The following is an 18,684-nucleotide window of genomic DNA, read 5'->3' as shown; positions in this document are numbered from 1 at the left end:
CTAGGATTAAGGCTAAGTGCCTTCGCCATCAAAGGTTAATAGTTCGACCTCGCTCGAACTGGGACTCAGGCTATACCATCAAAGATTAATAGTTCGACCTCGCTCGAACTGAGACTCAGGCTATGTGCCTTCTCCATTAAAGGTTAAGAGTTCGACCTCGCTCGAACTGGGACTCAGGCTAAGTGCCTTCGCCATCAAAGTTTGACAGTTCGACCTCGCTCGAACTGGGACTCAGGCTAAGTGCCTTCGCCATCAAAGTTTGACAGTTCGACCTCGCTCGAACTGGGATTAAGGCTAAGTGCCTTCGCCATCAAAGTTTGACAGTTCGACCTCGCTCGAACTGGGACTCAGGCTAAGTGCCTTCGCCATCAAAGTTTGACAGTTCGACCTCGCTCGAACTGGGACTCAGGCTAAGGGCCTTTGACATAGAAGAATAGTTCGACATCGACCGAACGACGACGGGTTAACATTTCGAGAAGTCGAAATAACACCCCTTAAGGCCAAGGGCCTTCGCCAAAGAGAAGAGTTCGACCTTGATCGAACGACGACGGGTTAACATTTCGATAAGTTCGAAACCCTTTTAGTCCAAGGGCCTTCGCCAAAAAAGAGGAGGTCGACCTTACGGCCAAGGGCCATCGCCCAAAAAAAAAAGAATTCGGCCTCGTCCGAATCAACATTCGGCCCAGTCCGAATCAACATTCGGCCTCGTCCGAATCAGAATTCGGCCTCGTCCGAATCAACAATTCGGCCTCGTCCGAATCAACCTTCACCCTTACGGCTAAGGCCGTCGCCAAAGGAAAGAGTTCGACCTCGTTCGAACCACAACGGGTTAACATTTCGACAAGCTCGAAATAATACCCTTAAGGCCAAGGGCCTTCGCCGAAAGGAAGAGTTCGACCTCGATCGAACGACTACGGGTTAATATTTCGACAAATTCGAAATAACACCCTTCAAGGACGAGGGCCTCCGCCAAGAAGAAGTGTTCGACCTCGATCGAACGATGACGGGTCAATATTTCGACAAAATCAAAATAATACCCTCTAAGGCCATGGGCCTTCGCCGAAGAGAAATCGAAATGTCCCTAAGGCCAAGTGCCGTCAGAAAATATAAAGGAAAGAAAGACAGGGACTCGCCATGCAGGAATCTACCTCGCACCAAAGTCGCGAAAACATGGAAAAGTACAAGGCGAATAACAACGAAAAGTTCTTCTTTATACAAAGTCACTGCGCAAAAAGTCGCAGATTACATACGACCCGGATTAATGGTCAAAAAAGACAGCTATCTTTTCACTCGGCGGCACCATCGCCACTCTCTTCACCACCATCTCCGAGATATTCTCCCTCGGCATCGGCATCCTCAGCTGCAACCCATACTAGTCGACCTCCCCATCCGAATTTCTCGAACTACGATTAATGAAGTCCGCTCACCGAGCTCGACCAAGAGACGGCCTCGATAAGCGGAGGGACTAACTGTATGGGTCAAAATTAGACCAGAGAAATTCGGCACGCGAAGACATAAGGCCAAGGTCGGACAGGCCGAGGTCGGACAGGCCAAGGTCGGACCATCACCAATAAAGCCAAGGCCGGACCATCACCAATAAGGCCAAGGTCGGACCGTCATCAGTAAAGCTGAGGTCGGACCGTCATCAATAAAGCCGAGGTCGGACAGGCCAAGGTCGGACAGTGATGAAACAACTAGTCTGCTTTGGAATCCTAAAAAGGAATATTCTACCGAATATTCCCTCTAATTGTACCTTTTCTTTTAATGTTTTTCTAGGAATACCCCTTATAAATAGGAAGTGAGGACTACCCAAAAAGGGGGTTGGGGCTCTCTCTCTCTCTCGGTCTCCCTCTCCCTCTTTCTAGAAAATATGTAAACACATCTCTCAAAAGAGAGAAGAGGATCTGTGATCCAAAACCTTCATCAGATCCAAAAAGGGTCCAATGGTTCTTGTATTTTGTCTATCATTCATCTTTATCAAATGAAAGAAGATCCGACTCACTCAAGATCGGGTGAATCTTTTCCTTTATCTATATTTTATTGCCATTTAATGTTATTCAATGCATCTTTCTTTATGTTATTAAATCTGGCTATAATCACGCCTAATATATATACTCGGCTATGCTTTTCTACTCATATTATTCGTCTCGGATCTAGAATTAATTATCTTTAACTAGGATTTACCCCTTCATCTATTTGATTGATTTGTTTAAAAAGAGTTTAACTTCTTTTCAGATATTAAGTTCTTGACATACTGGTTTTAGGCATCTCTTTACTGTCGTATGTATTTTAGAGGACTTGAACAATTGAAGTTCACTTCTACTCGTCAAATTCTCACGATATATCAAACATCCGCTATTTTGAAGTGGAAAAAAACAGAAAAAGAAAAAGATAGAAAAGAAAATGTCATAACTTTTCATAAATGCGATAAGACTAAATTTTACAACAATTCTGTATTTAAGTTTTTATTTCTTAAGCAAAAGATGTTTATTATTTTTCAATATCTTTTTGGATTTTCCACTCCATGTCCAGTATTAGAGTTCACTAATAGTCTGTTTGACCAAACCTATAAAATTAGCTTATTTTGAAAATTATTTTTAAAAAAATTACGTTTGATGAAAAGCAGTTTATGTTTGATTATTTAATTTGAGAAGCACTTTTAAATAGCAATTAACGTTTGGTCAAGGTTTAAAAAAATACTTCTAATTGTATTTTTTTTTTTAAAAGTACTTTTGGAAACAAGTTATTTTTTAATTCTCAAAATTATTTATACTTCTACTCAAAAATACTTTTTTCTTTTCAAAATTTAGCCAAGTACCTTAATTTTAATAAAAGATACTTTTAACCAAAAAAAGGACAAATTTGCTCCAGGTAAATCACATTAAAGAGAAAAATCTTTCTTTAGCAAATATTTTTCATTCTCAATACTTAAATTTTGTAGTAACTCAAATTTGCTTAACCAAATATACTATTTTATTCCTATTTTCAATCTTCAATCAATTACTCAAGAAAAAGAAAACAAGGCTTTTCCTCCCTTTCTCTCTCTCTCACACAGTATGTGTGTGTCTATGGTGAATTGATGCCACCAAAGCACAACACAAAGTGGTCATCCCCACTCCCACACAACTCTTCATTCTTCTTCTTCAACTAACACAATATCTCTTTCCCTTTTTTTTTTTTTCAGTTTCCCACTTTAGGGTTTTCTTTCTTTCCCTTTTTTAACAATTCAACTGTATTATATCCCACAACTAACCTATCTGATTCACTTGTTACAAAAATACTCATTTTTTCCTTTCTGGGTCTTGTTGATTTGGTACAGAGCTACCAGAATTTACTCATTTTGAAGCATTTTTGAGGTGAAGTTTGAATCTTTCTTGCTGAATTTTTTGTCAAGAAAGTTGCTTTCTTTGACGAAATTTACCTTCTTTTTTTAAGCTTTCTGTATTATGGGGTGTTAAATTATCAATTTTCTTGGTATTTTTCTTCTTCTGAATTTTGACATGATTGAACAATTACCTGTTTTTTTTATTGCATTTAAATTGATATTATATGTAGATATGGATTCTCTTTATTTGATGATACATAAAGGATCTGTGTTCTGGAGAAGCAATTTTGATTTTTGAAGTTCTAGATTTACTGTGTGGTTGTTTAAAAATTGAAATCCACCTTTTTTAACTTTTATTTTTCTTTATTCATGGAATAAGTCCTATTATCCCTTATTTATCCATTGTTAATTTAGTGCTGGTGAGCAGTGTAGGAGATTTACTCCAACTGTGAATATTATGTATAGTGTATTATTTTACTAACCTTAAGTTAAAAAATAATGGAGCAAATTGAGAATGCGGAAATTTTCAGAGTTTGACTGAGTTATAGTTGCCTGTAATGGTTAGTTGCTCTGTGCAAATACACGGCGGCATCAATTCTTGATTGAGTTCTTTTTGCAGAGCATTGAATTGGCTCCTTGTGGTGCTTTGAAGCTTGGCGTATAATTGATTTCTCGTAGAAGGAAGACAAAATTGCGCTTGCAGACTTCTTTGTGATTATTGCTTCCTATCTTTAGTAAGTTGAGTAAGGCGGATGGAGACTGCGAAACGGTGGTTCAGCAAGCTTGGCAAAAAAGATAAGCCCAAGCCTCCGAAGAAGCAGGAAACTACTACTAGTAATGGGAAAGAAGGGTCAAAATGGTCATCACATGAGGAAACACCTTCAACTGCCACTAAACAGAAAGCTGCAGCTGCCAAGCAGTACATAGAAAAGCACTACAAAGAACAAATGAAGAGCTTGCAGGAGCGCAGAGAGCGGTATGTTACTTATACTTTTTCCATAGGATGACTGTGAATCAGTATTGGTCATTCCTAGATACATGTTCTTGCAAACGTTCATTTGATCATTGGTCCGACTTGTATTAACTGAGGTTGCCATTATGCAACAATTAGAATCTTAGTTACATCAGATTTCAGGGTCTTGCAACTCTAACAAACATTGGAAAGCTTAGACATCTATGCAATGACTATTTTCTCGTCCCTTCTCCTGATCATCCTTGAATCTATTATCCCATTCCAAAAGGTTTTAATGTAGTTTTGTGTTGATTATATTGTTAACAATAACTTCAGAATGGGATAGTTAAAATGGATTTCATTTCATAGAGGGAACACTGATTTAGTCTGTTTTTACAACTTGATCAAATAAAAAAGGACATAGAGGGAACTCTGTACTCTTTCCTGAACAAGTCATACAGCCTCATCCTGGCACGTGGAGTTGATTCATTAATTTTGTCGTGACATTTCCATTCTTTTGTTGGTATTTAGATGATGAGTGATGTATCCGCAGGGGGCGGTTTGTGCTAATAATAAAGAGTCGATGGCTGATGCTAATAATAAAGATTGTTCTAGATAGCTGGAAACGAGCTTTGTCGTCTTAATTCCATGAAATGTTGGGTCATGATGAATTGTTGTGGATGCAGTATTAATTTGTGATAGTCCAGTCGTGATTTGTTAGCCTTTGAGAAATTACCGGTTTAGTTCGTGGTTTTCTTGGTATGTTTGCATATAGAGTGTCCTAAGATTGAAATCAAAGTTTGAGAGGAATCAAATGTTTAGAAAACAATTGTGATGGTTTGCTCTGTGCCACTTTGTGGCAAATAAACTCCTTGCAATGGTTAACCATTCCTGGAGAAACATTATCTGGATTGCAAACTGATACAGGATTCCATTCCCGATTTTGCTCATGTGAGGTTCACATATTCATATCAATCAGGAGTGGGAAAAGTTATTGAAGTTCCCAACTCTTGCCAACAATTTCCTGCATTTTGGCGTTTGTTGATAAACCTAGTTACGGATTTTCAAGTGATTGCATTTGGTTGTGAGTTTTGGGAAACACTGAATTGCCCTTTGGTGATATGGATTTGACTTCTAATATATATCTTTGTAGATGTAAAGTTATTTGTGAAAACAGAGACTCAAACTGCATATGAACTTTTGGTGCATATGAGAATCCTATTAGCATCGATAACTTGCTATTTGTAGAGAACGATATTTTTGTGTAAGTTGTCTACTTTTGTATCCGACTTGTATACAAAAATTCGAATTTCCACCCCATCAATACAAATATTACCTTTTGTAAAGAAAACTGCAAATATAGAAATTTTTATTGTTATTGTTAATTGCCTTTAGCTCAGTTTTAGGCCTAGCTATGGGAGAATCTAGAGTGGACAAAGCATTCACAGTTGCATTTGTTCGTACTGAAAGTAATTATGAGCAGAAAATTGTTCAGCTTCTTGTTGGTCTTCCTTGATTAATATGGATTTAACCTCTAGTATGTATCCACACAGATTTATGTAATCTATGAAAATAGAGCACTGAAACTGCAAATATAAAACTTACTATATTAGTGCTGATGGCCTTTAGCGAAGGTCTAGCTTTATCATAGCCAAAGAAGACAGAAACTAGAGTTAACAGTTTCTGCTACTTATTTCTTGTCCCTGATAATCTGCAGTATGATATGCATGTGTATGAAAATCCAAAGTAGCTAGTAGTATACAGTGGGGAGTTTGTTTAATTATCAATTAATTGCAGTCCTTATATTACTGATTAATTTTTGCGCTCAGTTTTCTTTCTTCCATTATGATCTCTTTTAGCAAGTTGGTCAAGTGATTTTAGAAACCTTTTGGTAGTTGGTGAATCTGCTGATATACAAATCATGCCTTTACCTCACTAACTTCATACTCATAGGCTAGCCAAACAAAGCTTTACACTCAATGCTCGCTTCATCTCTTTTACCAAGTTGATTTAGTGTTTTTAGAACCTCTTCATAACTAGCCAACCAACATTTGCTCTATTTGAGCCATTACTTGCAATTGTAGAGTTTACAAGCATGTTTTTGGGTTGACATGTCTTAAGACTTGATTATAGAATTTCTCTGGATAAGTTAAACAATCATGTGTCACCCTTCATTCTTTTGCAAAATTACTTGTCTCAAGTCTTTTTGAAGTTTTCTTAGGCCATCAATGAAATCTTAAGTTTATGGTAATCCTCCTTTATATGATATGCGTCTCTTAATAGTTAATAGATGTGCTCTCTGTGCTATCACCATTCCTTTTATCTTTTCCATGTTCTTTGTGCTTTAAATGAATGGTGCATACAAAATCAATTTCTCTTAAAGAATAATCATTGTTTTCTTTGTTGCAGGCGCAATATGCTTGAAAAAAAATTAGCTGATGCTGAGGTTTCTGAGGAAGAGCAGAACAATTTACTGAAGTACCTTGAGAAAAAGGAGACAGAATTTATGCGCCGTCAAAGGCATAAAATGGGTGCTGATGATTTCGAGCCTTTGACAATGATAGGAAAGGGTGCATTTGGGGAGGTCTCTTTCTTCATCCCTTACCGCATACATCCTTTCTCCCATTTTATATCTGACCAGCATAACAGGCAAAGAGAGCTATGATTGGAAATCTTTTAAATTCTCTTATTTCTTTTTAATTCTACTTTTTAGCTTGTATCTTTTTCCCTCGGGGTTCAAGCATCCTTTTGGGGGAAATAAAACTAATAAAAGTAGAGGTATGGTAGAAAAGGGGGGCATTATGTCCTTGGGCTGAAACACTTTCATGGTTGTTTTCTACATCATACATTCTAACTCAGATAGTTGGAAATTGGAACTTTTTTCCTAGTGAACTGTTATGGGTTCTTTTACTCTTGGTGGGGTACACTTATCTTCGTGGTGGAAAGCTTTTGAGCTTTGATTGAGAAACGATATAATCAGTAAATCTTCACTCATAGACCCTCTCCTCTCTCTCTCTCTCTCTCTCTCTCTCTCGCGCGCGCGCGCACACACACACACACACCCCTGAATCGGAAATATGAATAACATTTGAGATTATATTCCTCTTGACCTTCTAAATTATCTTGTCTTGCTTCAGGTTAGGATATGTAAGGAGAAGGCAACTGGTCATGTCTACGCCATGAAAAAGCTTAAGAAATCAGAAATGCTTCGTAGAGGCCAGGTAAAGAACGCAGAGAACTTTCTCAATAGTTGCCTGGTGATTGTTTGTGTTGCACTTGCATGCTAGTTTCTGCTTATCAACTATTTTTTGTTAGGTTGAACATGTTAAAGCAGAAAGGAATCTGCTTGCTGAAGTTGATAGCAATTGCATTGTTAAGCTATATTGCTCTTTCCAAGATGAGGAGTATCTTTATCTAATAATGGAATATCTTCCTGGTGGAGATATGATGACTTTGCTGATGCGCAAAGATACTTTAACAGAAGATGAGGCCAGGTTTTATGTTGGGGAGACAGTCCTTGCTATAGAATCTATCCATAAACACAATTATATTCACAGGTGGGTACAATATTCTTTTTCTGTGTGATGTGATTGGCTGATTGCCTTGACCAATCAAAGTGTTCTTCTTTGCTCCTTTACTCTATTGTTCTCTAATCAGGAGGAATAACTCATCTATCCAAAATTTGCAGAGATATCAAGCCGGATAACTTACTACTTGATAGAAATGGGCACATGAAGTTATCAGATTTTGGATTATGTAAACCACTGGACTGCAGTAATCTTCAGGAAAAGGATTTCACAGCGGCAAGTAAGTTAAGTGGTGCTCTTCAAAGTGATGGACGCCCAGCCCCTCCAAGACGCACTCAACAGGAGCAACTGTTGCATTGGCAGAAGAATAGGAGGATGCTTGTAAGTCCTTATTACAACCATGATTAATGAACCTTTAATCCTCAAGATCTTAACCGCACCCCACTGCCTTCTCCCTAATCCTCCTTTAAGTAAAAAGATTAGATAGGAGAGAGAACTTAAGCACAAGTTAGAGGAAAAGCTCTTTTCCTCAAATAATATCACATCTGGTGCAAAGGATGTCTGTGTGAGGGGCATATGGAAAATATATATGTACCCCTTTGAGGTCCTGAAAACTATTACACATCTCTGTGTGGTAAACTAATGCTTACTTGCCTCTTTAATTTGCTACCGAGGACAAAAAGGCTTGCAATAAAAGTGACCTGAATCCAATGGACTACACCAGCACTGTCATCCTCTCTTCTCCTCACCTCCTACCCCTCTTGTGCTGGTATATATGCTACCCCTACTTTCAGTGCTGACTTCCTCTGATCTCTTTCTCTTTTTCTTTTGTCTTAATCCTCTATCATCACTTCTCTTGGTCGGAGCTCTTTGCCTATATTTCTGTCACCTCGGTTTAATGATGTGCCTGCAGAAGTTTCCTTTTCTATACTGTGTTTGATCATAAGAGTGAGATATGCTCTATTCCTATTCATTATCTCCCCCTCTCCCTACCCCCACCCAAAGTCTGGAGCAAATAGCTAGAGTGTTCTTGGATACTGTAATGCCTATCCTTATCGAAGTCATTACAGTGACTGCAGCTATAATAATAACAATAGCAAATTAGTAACAAAGCTTAAGACTTGATCATTCCTTGTTTTCTTATGTTCCAATGCAAACATAGACTAGAATTCCTACTTCCTACATTCTAAATTGGAGTCTACATCTTATGGAGTGTAGTGCAACATTATCTTAAATCTATGATGAGTTCTGAGTAACGAGTAATTTTGCAAACTAACAAAGGTAAGTGTTCTTCCCTCACCCCTGCTTCTGACTAGGAAAGTATTGTGATGAATTGTTATTTTTCTGAAACTCGTATTGATTACATGGAAACATTTAACACAGTGAAGTACTGCAGGCTTATTCCACTGTTGGAACACCTGACTACATTGCTCCAGAGGTTTTACTGAAGAAAGGATATGGATGTGAATGTGATTGGTCGGTATATTTGTATTATGTTCTCTCTTTCAATTAAAAGCTTATCCATTTTTTCACATTTCTGTGTGTTTCTCTCAGGTGGTCACTTGGTGCTATCATGTATGAAATGCTCGTGGGATATCCACCATTCTATTCCGATGAACCTATGTCCACCTGTAGGAAGGTAAGAATGGGAATCTGCTCCTTGGTTATGCATGATGAGAAGTCTTTTAACGTGTGGGATCACTGGTTGTCAGCTTTGTCTGTTTCATTCCTTTGGTCTAGTTATGCATGATCTTAGCTATTTTCATTTGACCTTAAATTTTGGGTTATGCTGGAGAGTCCAGGTTTTCTGGTGTTTCAATCAGGTAGTTTTCTGGCTTGGGACACAACGTCTGGAACTGCAGACTGCTTCAAAATTATTAGAACTAAAGCGGCTTTGTTGCTAATTGAAATTCAATGCACCGCGAAAAAACTTGAACTGCTTCCGAGGGCCGAGACTGCTCTTTGGCCCCTATCTAAGTTGAGAGACTTGGGAACGTAATTGTTTGCTGAGCACAGTGAGTCAAGAATATGAAGGCCAACACTTGTCGGCTATTGTCTTCGAATCATTATCAGTGTCTGATTTCTGGGGAAAGGAACAGGAGGAAGTAAAACAGTTTAACATTTGGCATTATTATATGAACACATGCCTCTTAAGTCTTATTGTTCAGAATCTTATGCTCTGCTGAGTTTATCCAGAGTGACTGGACATAATAGCATACTGTGGGGGCGCCAAAATATCCCGGGGCTTAAGCCTTTTTTTGTTTCCACCATATTTTGATTGTGTATACATGCATCACAATATTTGCTGACTAAGTATATCAACAATTCTTCTAAGATTAACTTTGACTAAATGCATTCTTACGCCATCCTTCTAGACACATAATATCAGTATTTGATAAAACAAATTCTTAATGGATTTACTATATGACCAATTTTGAACTACAACGAGCAAGGCTTGATCATTATTCAGTGAGTTGATCTTGATGCATGTGCGTTCTTGTTTGACATTCACAGCCATTTCTTTGTGACATAGGCAGCACTATATTGTGGGTTAGGTCAGGAAAAACTGGACATGTTCTCTAAGCATGATTATTGCATTTAGCAAAGTTTGCCCAAGATGTCTTAGAAGCAGTTTCTATTTTCATCAATTATAGTATGTAACCTTTGGTGAAAACTTGGCATGTTTGACGGTAACTATCCAACTTCAAGTTCCATTTTGATACTTTCTTGATGACAGTCCACTTTTATCTGTCTTGCTGCTACAGATAGTAAATTGGCGGACTCATCTTAAATTTCCTGAAGAAGCAAAACTATCTCCTGAAGCAAAAGATCTCATATGTAAACTCCTGTGTAATGTAGAACAGAGACTTGGGACCAGGGGTGCTGGTGAAATAAAGGTAGTTGGTGTGTTCGATGTAAATACTTAGAATGGGATTAGACTTGGTCAAGTTTAATATGCTAACTGTTTTTCAGGCTCACCCATGGTTCAAATGTGTTGAATGGGATAAACTTTATCAAATGAAGGCTGCATTTATTCCAGAAGTTAATGACGAGTTGGATACTCAGAATTTTGAGAAGTTTGAAGAGGTGTGCAAATTGCCCTTTTCAATCTTGGTTTCTCAGTCCCGTGCTACAGAAACCCTTTCGTGCAATCCTTATCTGCTTGTTTCTCATGTCTTCCTTTGCAATTCTCGTTTGCAGGGTGACAATCAAATTCCAACAGCGGCAAAATCAGGTCCTTGGAGGAAGGTTAGTACCGATGAACCTCTAGTGACTGCATAATTTGTAGTGGCTTTTTTTTTATTGTTCATAATTCGTAGGGGCTCTTTAAGTGATGTTAACTCTGTCATTCTGCTCTTGAATAATCAGCCAATAGGGATGATTTAATGAACTGCTTACAAGTTTCATAATTCATAGGGCTTGTTTCAATGATGCTATTCTGCATTTGAATAATCAGCTTATAGGAACGATTTGTAGGGTCTTCATTCTAACTTCGCTTTACATATGCAAGGGAAAACCTGAATTTGGGAAACTAGTTCTCTGAAGTAGCCGTTTCCTCCGAGTACTATCAATCCAAATGCAACTTCTAGCAGACAGATTAGAATTCCTGTTAAAGTACATTTCTATGTGGCAATTTAACAGAATTGAAAGTAATAAAGAGCCAGATACCTATATCTGTTTATTCAGCATTTAGTATGCTGGAAGAGGGGATCTGTGATGGTAAACAAGTTCTCTAGTTGAGCATTATTAAGTATAAGGATATGATTGCTGTTTCCAAATTGAAAAATTCATGTAATTATTACATTGTAAAGGATAAAGGGTACGAGACAGTTGAAAGGGAGGATGCTGCCGCCTTTATTGGAAACTAGTTAATTTGCTGATAGAAGTGTTCAGTATTGAGTAAGAGGAAAATGTTTCATTTTGCTATATATCATCAGCTAATCTTGTTGGCAGTTATGGTCATAGTGATTCATGTGGCGACATCAATACATCAACTTCATTAATAAATCTGTTCTCTATCCTTTTGTTTGTTGCTACAGATGCTTCCCTCAAAGGATGTCAACTTTATGGGCTACACTTACAAAAACTTTGAGATTGTGAATGATAATGATGTTGCTGGAATGGGTATTAAGCTTTTCCTTGCATTAAGTTATCCCTTTGATCTCAATTTGAACTTATCTAACATAGGATAAGTATGATTTGATTTCTGCTGCTATTTGTGCTTTCCTTATCAACCTTTGTTTTATGAGTATTAAATGGTTTATATTTGTTTCTTTTGTAATTTGTCTTGAAATGTTTTTTTTCCTTTTTCAGCTGAACTGAAGAAGAAGAGTAACAAAGCTAAGAGGCCAACTGTGAAGGCGCTTTTTAGTAGGATTTCTGACCCTCTTTTTATTCTGGTTGTCATAATGATTACTGTAGACTGGATTATTACTTCTCCTGGCATTGCTCCAAGAAATAGAGAGGCAATACCCAAGGAATGGAATTAATAGTTGCACGTCTTCACTTGCTCTACTTGCAACTTATATTGGGATTGAGCGTCACCTTCCTTTATATTGAGAAACATCCATAAAGCTTCTAATAGTTGGAGGTAAATAGAGTTTTTCTGAATGTTTTGTAATGTGGTAAAAGGAAATAGCTGATATAATATTATATCAGCAAAAACGGAAAAATGAATTGATTTCCACCACCGGGCCGTTGGTTCAACCATAAGGACATAGCACTTGGAGTGTGGGTTAGGTGTGGTTTGAAATGCCGTGGACTAAAATCCGGTATTTTAGTTGGGAGGAGGATAGGGGGAGGCCAATACTCTCGAGGTTTTGAACCTGCTGATACCTCACAAAGTGGGGGCCAGAGGCGATTTCTCCAATATTGAAAAGAACATTAAGAAAAAGAGTGATCATTCTCCGATATGAAAAAGAACATTAAGAAAAAGAATGGATCATTCATTGACTCTCCAGTCGCGGTTTTTCTTTTACGGCATTTTGTGTATCTGTTTCATGTGTTCTTTCTTGTTATCCTTCTCTCGTGGATCATGAAGTTTCTAAGAGTTGGAGAGCTAACGACAAATCTATCTCTGAAGTTCTCCTTGTGGTGGTAATTTCTTCAAAAGAAATGGTGGATATTAATTACTTTTAGCTTACAAGAAATGAGTTGATTATTTGTTGACTTCTGTTTGTGATACCTTTACAGCATCTTGTCCCTCTGTTTCATGTGTTATTTCTTGTTATTCTTCCGTTTATTTTTCTCTCATGGATCATGAGATGGTATAAACGTGCTAAAGTTATGGATGTTCATATGTTTGTAGGTGAGGATTCGGATGCATCCAACTCTCAACCTGCTCACGGGAGTTTCCTTAAAATGTTACCTCCACACTTGGAATCGTCAAAGCAAGCTGAACTATAGCGTCCAAACTAATCTGTTAATAACTGTATGACCATAGTGAACAAAGCAAAACATGCAACGTTCCCTCTGTTAAGTGAAGCTGTTGTGTTTTAACATAGGTGTATTTCAAGTGTAAAGTATCCACGACGAAGGCAGTTTTGCAAATCTGTAACTGCCTTGGTTCATAGTTGCGCTTGTTTTGTGTAAATTATTTCTTGGAAGTACATATCATTCTTTTTGTTGCTAGTCTGTAATTTTCTCTCCTCAGCTGCAGAAACTTGCACCCTTGTTCTTGTAATCTCTTCCACTATGAGTTTATTTATTTCAATAGCCTATCTCAAAAGATGAAAGTTTTAGTTTGAGTTCTACTAGAAGTGTACGCTCCCCTTGTTTATGCTTTCTGGGATTGAAACCACCTTTTCATTGTTGTGTTACTGTTAACTCGAAAAGAAGACGAAAGATGCTTTATTATTCTATAGTTCGCATGAACTGAGTTGGTTATATTGATGTCCCTCACCCCCTTGGCTGTGTAAATTCTGACGTTTGTTCTCCCGGTTGAGTGGGTTTTCCATACTTGTTGTAGTTGTTTCTTGTCAAAGGTGGCATGTTAATCGCAGACGGTTTAGCAATTGGGTGAAGTACACAAATAGCCCTCAAAGTGATTGGTCTTGAATTTTTATCTCAAATAGTTCTGCCCATGGGGCAAGCGGGAGTCAAAAGTTAAAGACGACTCTTAAAGTGTCATATTTTTGCAATTTTTTGTTAGCAAAATAACATGTGGGGTGCTTGTTCATCTATATCTTTGCTGCTTCTGCAAATTCAAAGGAATCACCTACCATGTTGTCTTTGTTGGGAATTTAACCTTAATTTCCCTTGTTTCATTCCCTTGGGATTTCTCTATTTAATTATTTTGATTACACTTCAATCTCAAAAGTATTTGGGGTTGGTCATATCTCATATGAGCTCTATATATCTAGCTTAGAGTATTTATCATACTTGGATCATTTTTGTGTTGGTAATCAATCTTTGGCAAATTTCCCCTCTATACGTATTCGGATTTGAGACCTAGCAATATATTGTGAAGCTCATGTAGGTGAGTATTTAGCTGGCGTTTGGACATAGATTTAATTGAAACTTGAAAAAAGAGTGTTTGACGTAGTGTTGAAAAATAATTTTTGAAAGTTAAAGTTGTTTTTGGACATGTATTTTATTCGAAGGAAAGTTAGAAGTTTTATGGTTGGAAGAAAAAATTTCACCAAAAACTATGATAAATCAGTTTTTGTGAACTTGAAGATTTTCGAATCCCCCCCCCCCCCCCCCAAAAAAAAAAAAAACTCGTATTTCATAACAAATAATATTTTTAGAATTTTTTTTTAAAAATAAAGCCAAAATCTATGACTAAGCGGGAGCTTAGTTAATGGTTACATCATCATTCAAAAGTTGAATCGGATTTGATCCAATAGATAATTCATGTTTTCGATGTAAATGCAGCTAAATTTCAATAACTTATTTTATTTGCTGATTCATAACAGAGTTTTAAAGGCAGAGGTGCATGACAGGCTATTTCAAATAACTTTCTTTTTTTGTGTTACATGGAATATTCTTTAAAAGCTTTTATTCTCTTTTATTTTCAATTGTGTGAATGTATTTTTGAGTTTTTATTGTTATTGTCAAAAAAAGTTATGCGAACAAATTACTCTCATTAAATTTTACTGTGCTCATTATTTTATTCATCAATTTTAGGAGGTGCATAAACTCTTATTTTATAGCTTATTTATAATTTTTTAAAATAATATTTATGTGATTTAAAAAATATACTTATCGGTACAAGGCACACGTGCAATGGTATGTTAAGACTAGTTGGACAATAGTTTAAATAGAAAAGTGAAAGGATTTGGCTAGTTTTAGTAGCATCTGACAGATTGGGCAAATTCGACATAAAATCGGTAGCCCAATTATAACTTATCCACTCAAAAATTCAAACGATGCTACATGAATCCCAAATAATATTCTCCTGTAGTTTTTTCTTTTTTTTTTTTTGAAAAGAAAAACATAACTGATCTTTGATCCAGTAGCTAATAGTCTCATTTTACAGCTTGTTTAGATGGTTGTTATATATCGTTTCATAATGTATTATATCGTATTGCATTGTACTGTATCGTTTGATGAATATAATGTTTGAATATATTATATTGTTTGTTATAGTTTTATGATATCATACAGCAGGCAATATGAAGAATAAACTTGCAATATTCCTCCTAACATGTCTTGCTCACTATTTCCATCTTCACTAATGTAACCATTTAAAAACCTCAAGATTCATTTACCCAAAAAACCATTGTACCAAAATGGATTTTTCCTATGAAAATGTAATCAAAAACCTTTTAAGAAACCCATCTTCTATCAAAACAAAGTCACAAGCTAAGCAACTCCATGCCCAAATAGTAAAAACAAGAGGGTCAAGGTCTGTTTCACTTGCCACTATAATTCTTCGCATTTACTCTGACCTTAACCTTTTAAAAGAATCTTTACAAGTTTTTAACACCTTTTGTTATGTACCCACAAAAGCTTTTAAATCTCTTATTAAGTGTTACTCTTGTAATGGCTATTTTCTTGATTCTTTAGCTTGTTTTGTTGAAATGAGAGGTTTTGGAAAGTTACCTGGCCAAGATGTGTTTCCTGCTGTAGTAAGAGCTTGTACCCATTTGAAAGAATTAAGGTTTGGTGAATCTGTTCATGGTTGTGTTGTAAGGTTTGGTATGGAATCTGATCTTTATACTGGAAACGCACTCATGAATATGTATGCAAAATTGCAGCTTTTATCACATGATTGCCATATGTTTGATAAAATTCCCCAGTCAAATCGCTTTGGTAGTCGTAGAAGCATTTTAGTACCTGTTTTATATGAGGAAACAAGAAATGAGTTGATAAGGAGTGAAAGAAACCATTTTGACACTTTAAATGGGAGGAGAGTGGATAAAGGTACAAGATTAGACAGTGTGAGTAAGATTTTTCAAATGATGCCGAATAAAGATGTTGTTTCGTGGAATACTGTGATTGGTGGGAATGTACAAAGTGGGTTGTATGAGGAAGCTCTGGATATGTTAAGGGACATGAGCAATGCCAATTTGAAGCCTGACTGTTTCACTCTGTCGAGCATCCTTCCTGTCTTTGCGAGGCACGTAGACGTTACAAAGGGAAAAGAGATTCACGGGTATGTGATTAGACATGGGTTTGACAAAGATGAGTTTATTGCCAGTAGTTTGATTGATATGTACGCTACTTGTACTAGGGTTGAGGATTCTTATAGGGTGTTCGATTTATTACCACAAAAGGATGATGTTTCATGGAACACAATAATAGCAGGATGTGTGCAGAATGGTACTTTCGACGAAGGGCTAAGATTGTTTAGGCAGATGTTAGCTGCTAATGTCAAGCCTGTGGAAGTTACTTTCTCAGCTATACTGCCGGCCTGTGCTCATTTGACCACACTACATCTCGGGAAACAGCTCCACACATACATAATGAGAATGGGATTTGATCAAAACATGTATATAGCTAGCTCACTCGTGGACATGTATGCCAAATGCGGGAAGATAATGACTGCTAGATGGATTTTTGATAGGATGGAGGTACACGATTCAGTTTCATGGACAGTCATAACCATGGGCTATGCCTTGAATGGACATGCTCGCGAGGCCATTGTTCTATTTGAAAATATGGAGCGTGAGAGGATAAAGCCCAATGCTGTGGCCTATCTAGCTATTTTAACAGCTTGCAGCCACGCCGGTTTGGTTGATGAAGGTTGGAATTATTTTACAAGCATGAGCAAATGTGGTGTTTCTCCTGACATCGAGCACTACGCTGCTATTGCAGACCTTCTTGGTCGTGCTGGAAGATTAACGGAAGCTTATAAGTTTATCACTGACATGCCTATTAAGCCCACCGGGGGTATTTGGGCTACGCTTTTATCAGCTTGCCGAGTTCACAAAAATGTTGACCTGGCTGAAAAAGTTGCCAAAGAAATGACTACAACCGATCCCGGGAACATGGGACCTTATCTGCTCTTGTCAAATATGTATTCTGCAGCTGGGAGATGGAAAGATGCATCAAAATTAAGAACTAATATGAAGAAGAAAGGAATGAGAAAACCACCAGCCTGCAGCTGGATAGAAGTTAGGAACAAAGTGCATGGTTTTGTCTCGGGAGACACATCTCACCCATATTATGATCAGATACATGAAGCACTAAGAGATCTTTATGAACGTTTGAAACGAGAAGGTTACGTTCCTGAGACGAGTGAGGCACTACATGATGTTGATGAGGAGCAAAAAGGTGATTTGCTCTATACTCATAGTGAACGGCTTGCAATAGCATTCGGTATTATTAGTACGCCTGCTGGGACAACCATTCGCGTAACCAAGAATCTCCGTGTATGCGTAGACTGTCACACAGCCATAAAATTCATATCCAAAATTTTGGGGAGAGAGATAATTGTGAGAGATAATAGTCGATTCCATCATTTCAAAGATGGGAATTGCTCATGTGGAGACTATTGGTGACAGTAACTATGGAAGTGTATCCATAATGTGGCGGTAAAGGGCTTCACTGTAAGCCAAAAAGAAAAAAAGGGAAACACATATGGGAAGGTTTCAAGAAAATAACAGAGATTATGTAGGAGTTCAGATAGTCTCTAGTATTTCGCTTTTTATTAGCAAATCTAGAGATCATGTCCGTTTTGGTCTGAAAATTACAAGGTCCTTCTGACGCTGTTCAACTATATGGTATTGGGGCCAAGAATTTCATCAATCCATTCAGCTAACTAACTGGATAAATGGTCTGATGTGAACTTCCGATTTTCTCCAGTGTGTTACAAAAGCTTAGAGACCTTGAAGCACTGAGAGCTTATAGTTGTTATGTCTTCATTGGTGATGACATTTTGGAATATCATAAGGTCGTATAGGATTCATCTGAGGAGGATACTAGGAACTGGACTTAAACTTTAATATTTTTTGTGTAAATTACAATTTTTTCTGCGGCGTTTGAATATTTTGCACAACCTGAAAAGAGAATTTTCTGAAAACTGTGCAAGTCTTTGATGCCAAAAATAATGCAATCTTTGTCATTGCGGAAACTATCTTTCTACATTTGCTTAAACATTGTTAGACACTTAATGCAGGGCAAGATTTGGAACTTCTGAATAGTCAAAATGTGTTTTTTCTCTCTTTGCAAGGCTGTTTATTTACATTTGTTGCACTTTCTTGATGCTGAATGGCTTAGGAGCTCTCATGAATTTTGGCAAAGATTTCATTCCAGTTCTAACTATATTGGTTTATGGCCTTTGAACGTTTGGATAGCATAGCGAGTGAACGGAAATGGGATGAAACTTGGTAGATATTCCGTTGATAAGAGCTCTTGGGAGTCATCAGCATGTTATCCTCGGGTTAAGCTGCAAGATCTATGAGTCTTTTTTGCAGATTATACCATGCTGCATG

General features: G+C 37.3%; 2 protein-coding genes across 2 annotated transcripts; both read left to right on the top strand.

The window, feature by feature from the left end:
- The first annotated feature begins 3,039 nt into the window (after positions 1-3,039).
- LOC109237487 (serine/threonine-protein kinase tricorner) lies at positions 3,040-13,557 on the top strand. The gene is made up of 14 exons (XM_019403800.1): positions 3,040-3,356; positions 3,945-4,301; positions 6,687-6,861; positions 7,415-7,498; positions 7,593-7,834; positions 7,966-8,185; positions 9,201-9,280; positions 9,359-9,443; positions 10,570-10,701; positions 10,778-10,891; positions 11,006-11,053; positions 11,845-11,929; positions 12,119-12,175; positions 13,113-13,557. The coding sequence occupies exons 2-14, from the start codon at positions 4,078-4,080 to the stop codon at positions 13,208-13,210; spliced, it is 1,644 nt and encodes a 547-aa protein (XP_019259345.1). The 5' UTR covers positions 3,040-3,356; positions 3,945-4,077; the 3' UTR covers positions 13,211-13,557.
- Positions 13,558-15,480: 1,923 nt separating this feature from the next.
- On the top strand, positions 15,481-18,416 carry LOC109237486 (putative pentatricopeptide repeat-containing protein At3g23330). Its single transcript, XM_019403799.1, has one exon. It carries the CDS (start codon positions 15,538-15,540, stop codon positions 17,749-17,751), a length of 2,214 nt encoding a protein of 737 aa, XP_019259344.1. The 5' UTR covers positions 15,481-15,537; the 3' UTR covers positions 17,752-18,416.
- The last annotated feature ends 268 nt before the right edge of the window (positions 18,417-18,684 follow it).

Source organism: Nicotiana attenuata, unplaced genomic scaffold (assembly GCF_001879085.1).
Source record: "Nicotiana attenuata strain UT unplaced genomic scaffold, NIATTr2, whole genome shotgun sequence".
NCBI lineage: Eukaryota > Viridiplantae > Streptophyta > Magnoliopsida > Solanales > Solanaceae > Nicotiana > Nicotiana attenuata.
The sequence above is the reverse complement of the archived record's forward strand: the minus strand, read 5'-3'. Positions and strand labels throughout refer to the sequence as shown.

Coding starts and splice junctions, on each gene's coding strand:
- LOC109237487 (XM_019403800.1), top strand. CDS start 4,078: ATGGAGACTGCGAAACGGTGGTTCAGCAAGCTTGGCAAAAAAGATAAG. Junction 6,862..7,414: donor GAAAGGGTGCATTTGGGGAG/GTCTCTTTCTTC, acceptor GTCTTGCTTCAG/GTTAGGATATGTAAGGAGAA. Junction 8,186..9,200: donor AGAAGAATAGGAGGATGCTT/GTAAGTCCTTAT, acceptor GAAGTACTGCAG/GCTTATTCCACTGTTGGAAC.
- LOC109237486 (XM_019403799.1), top strand. CDS start 15,538: ATGGATTTTTCCTATGAAAATGTAATCAAAAACCTTTTAAGAAACCCA.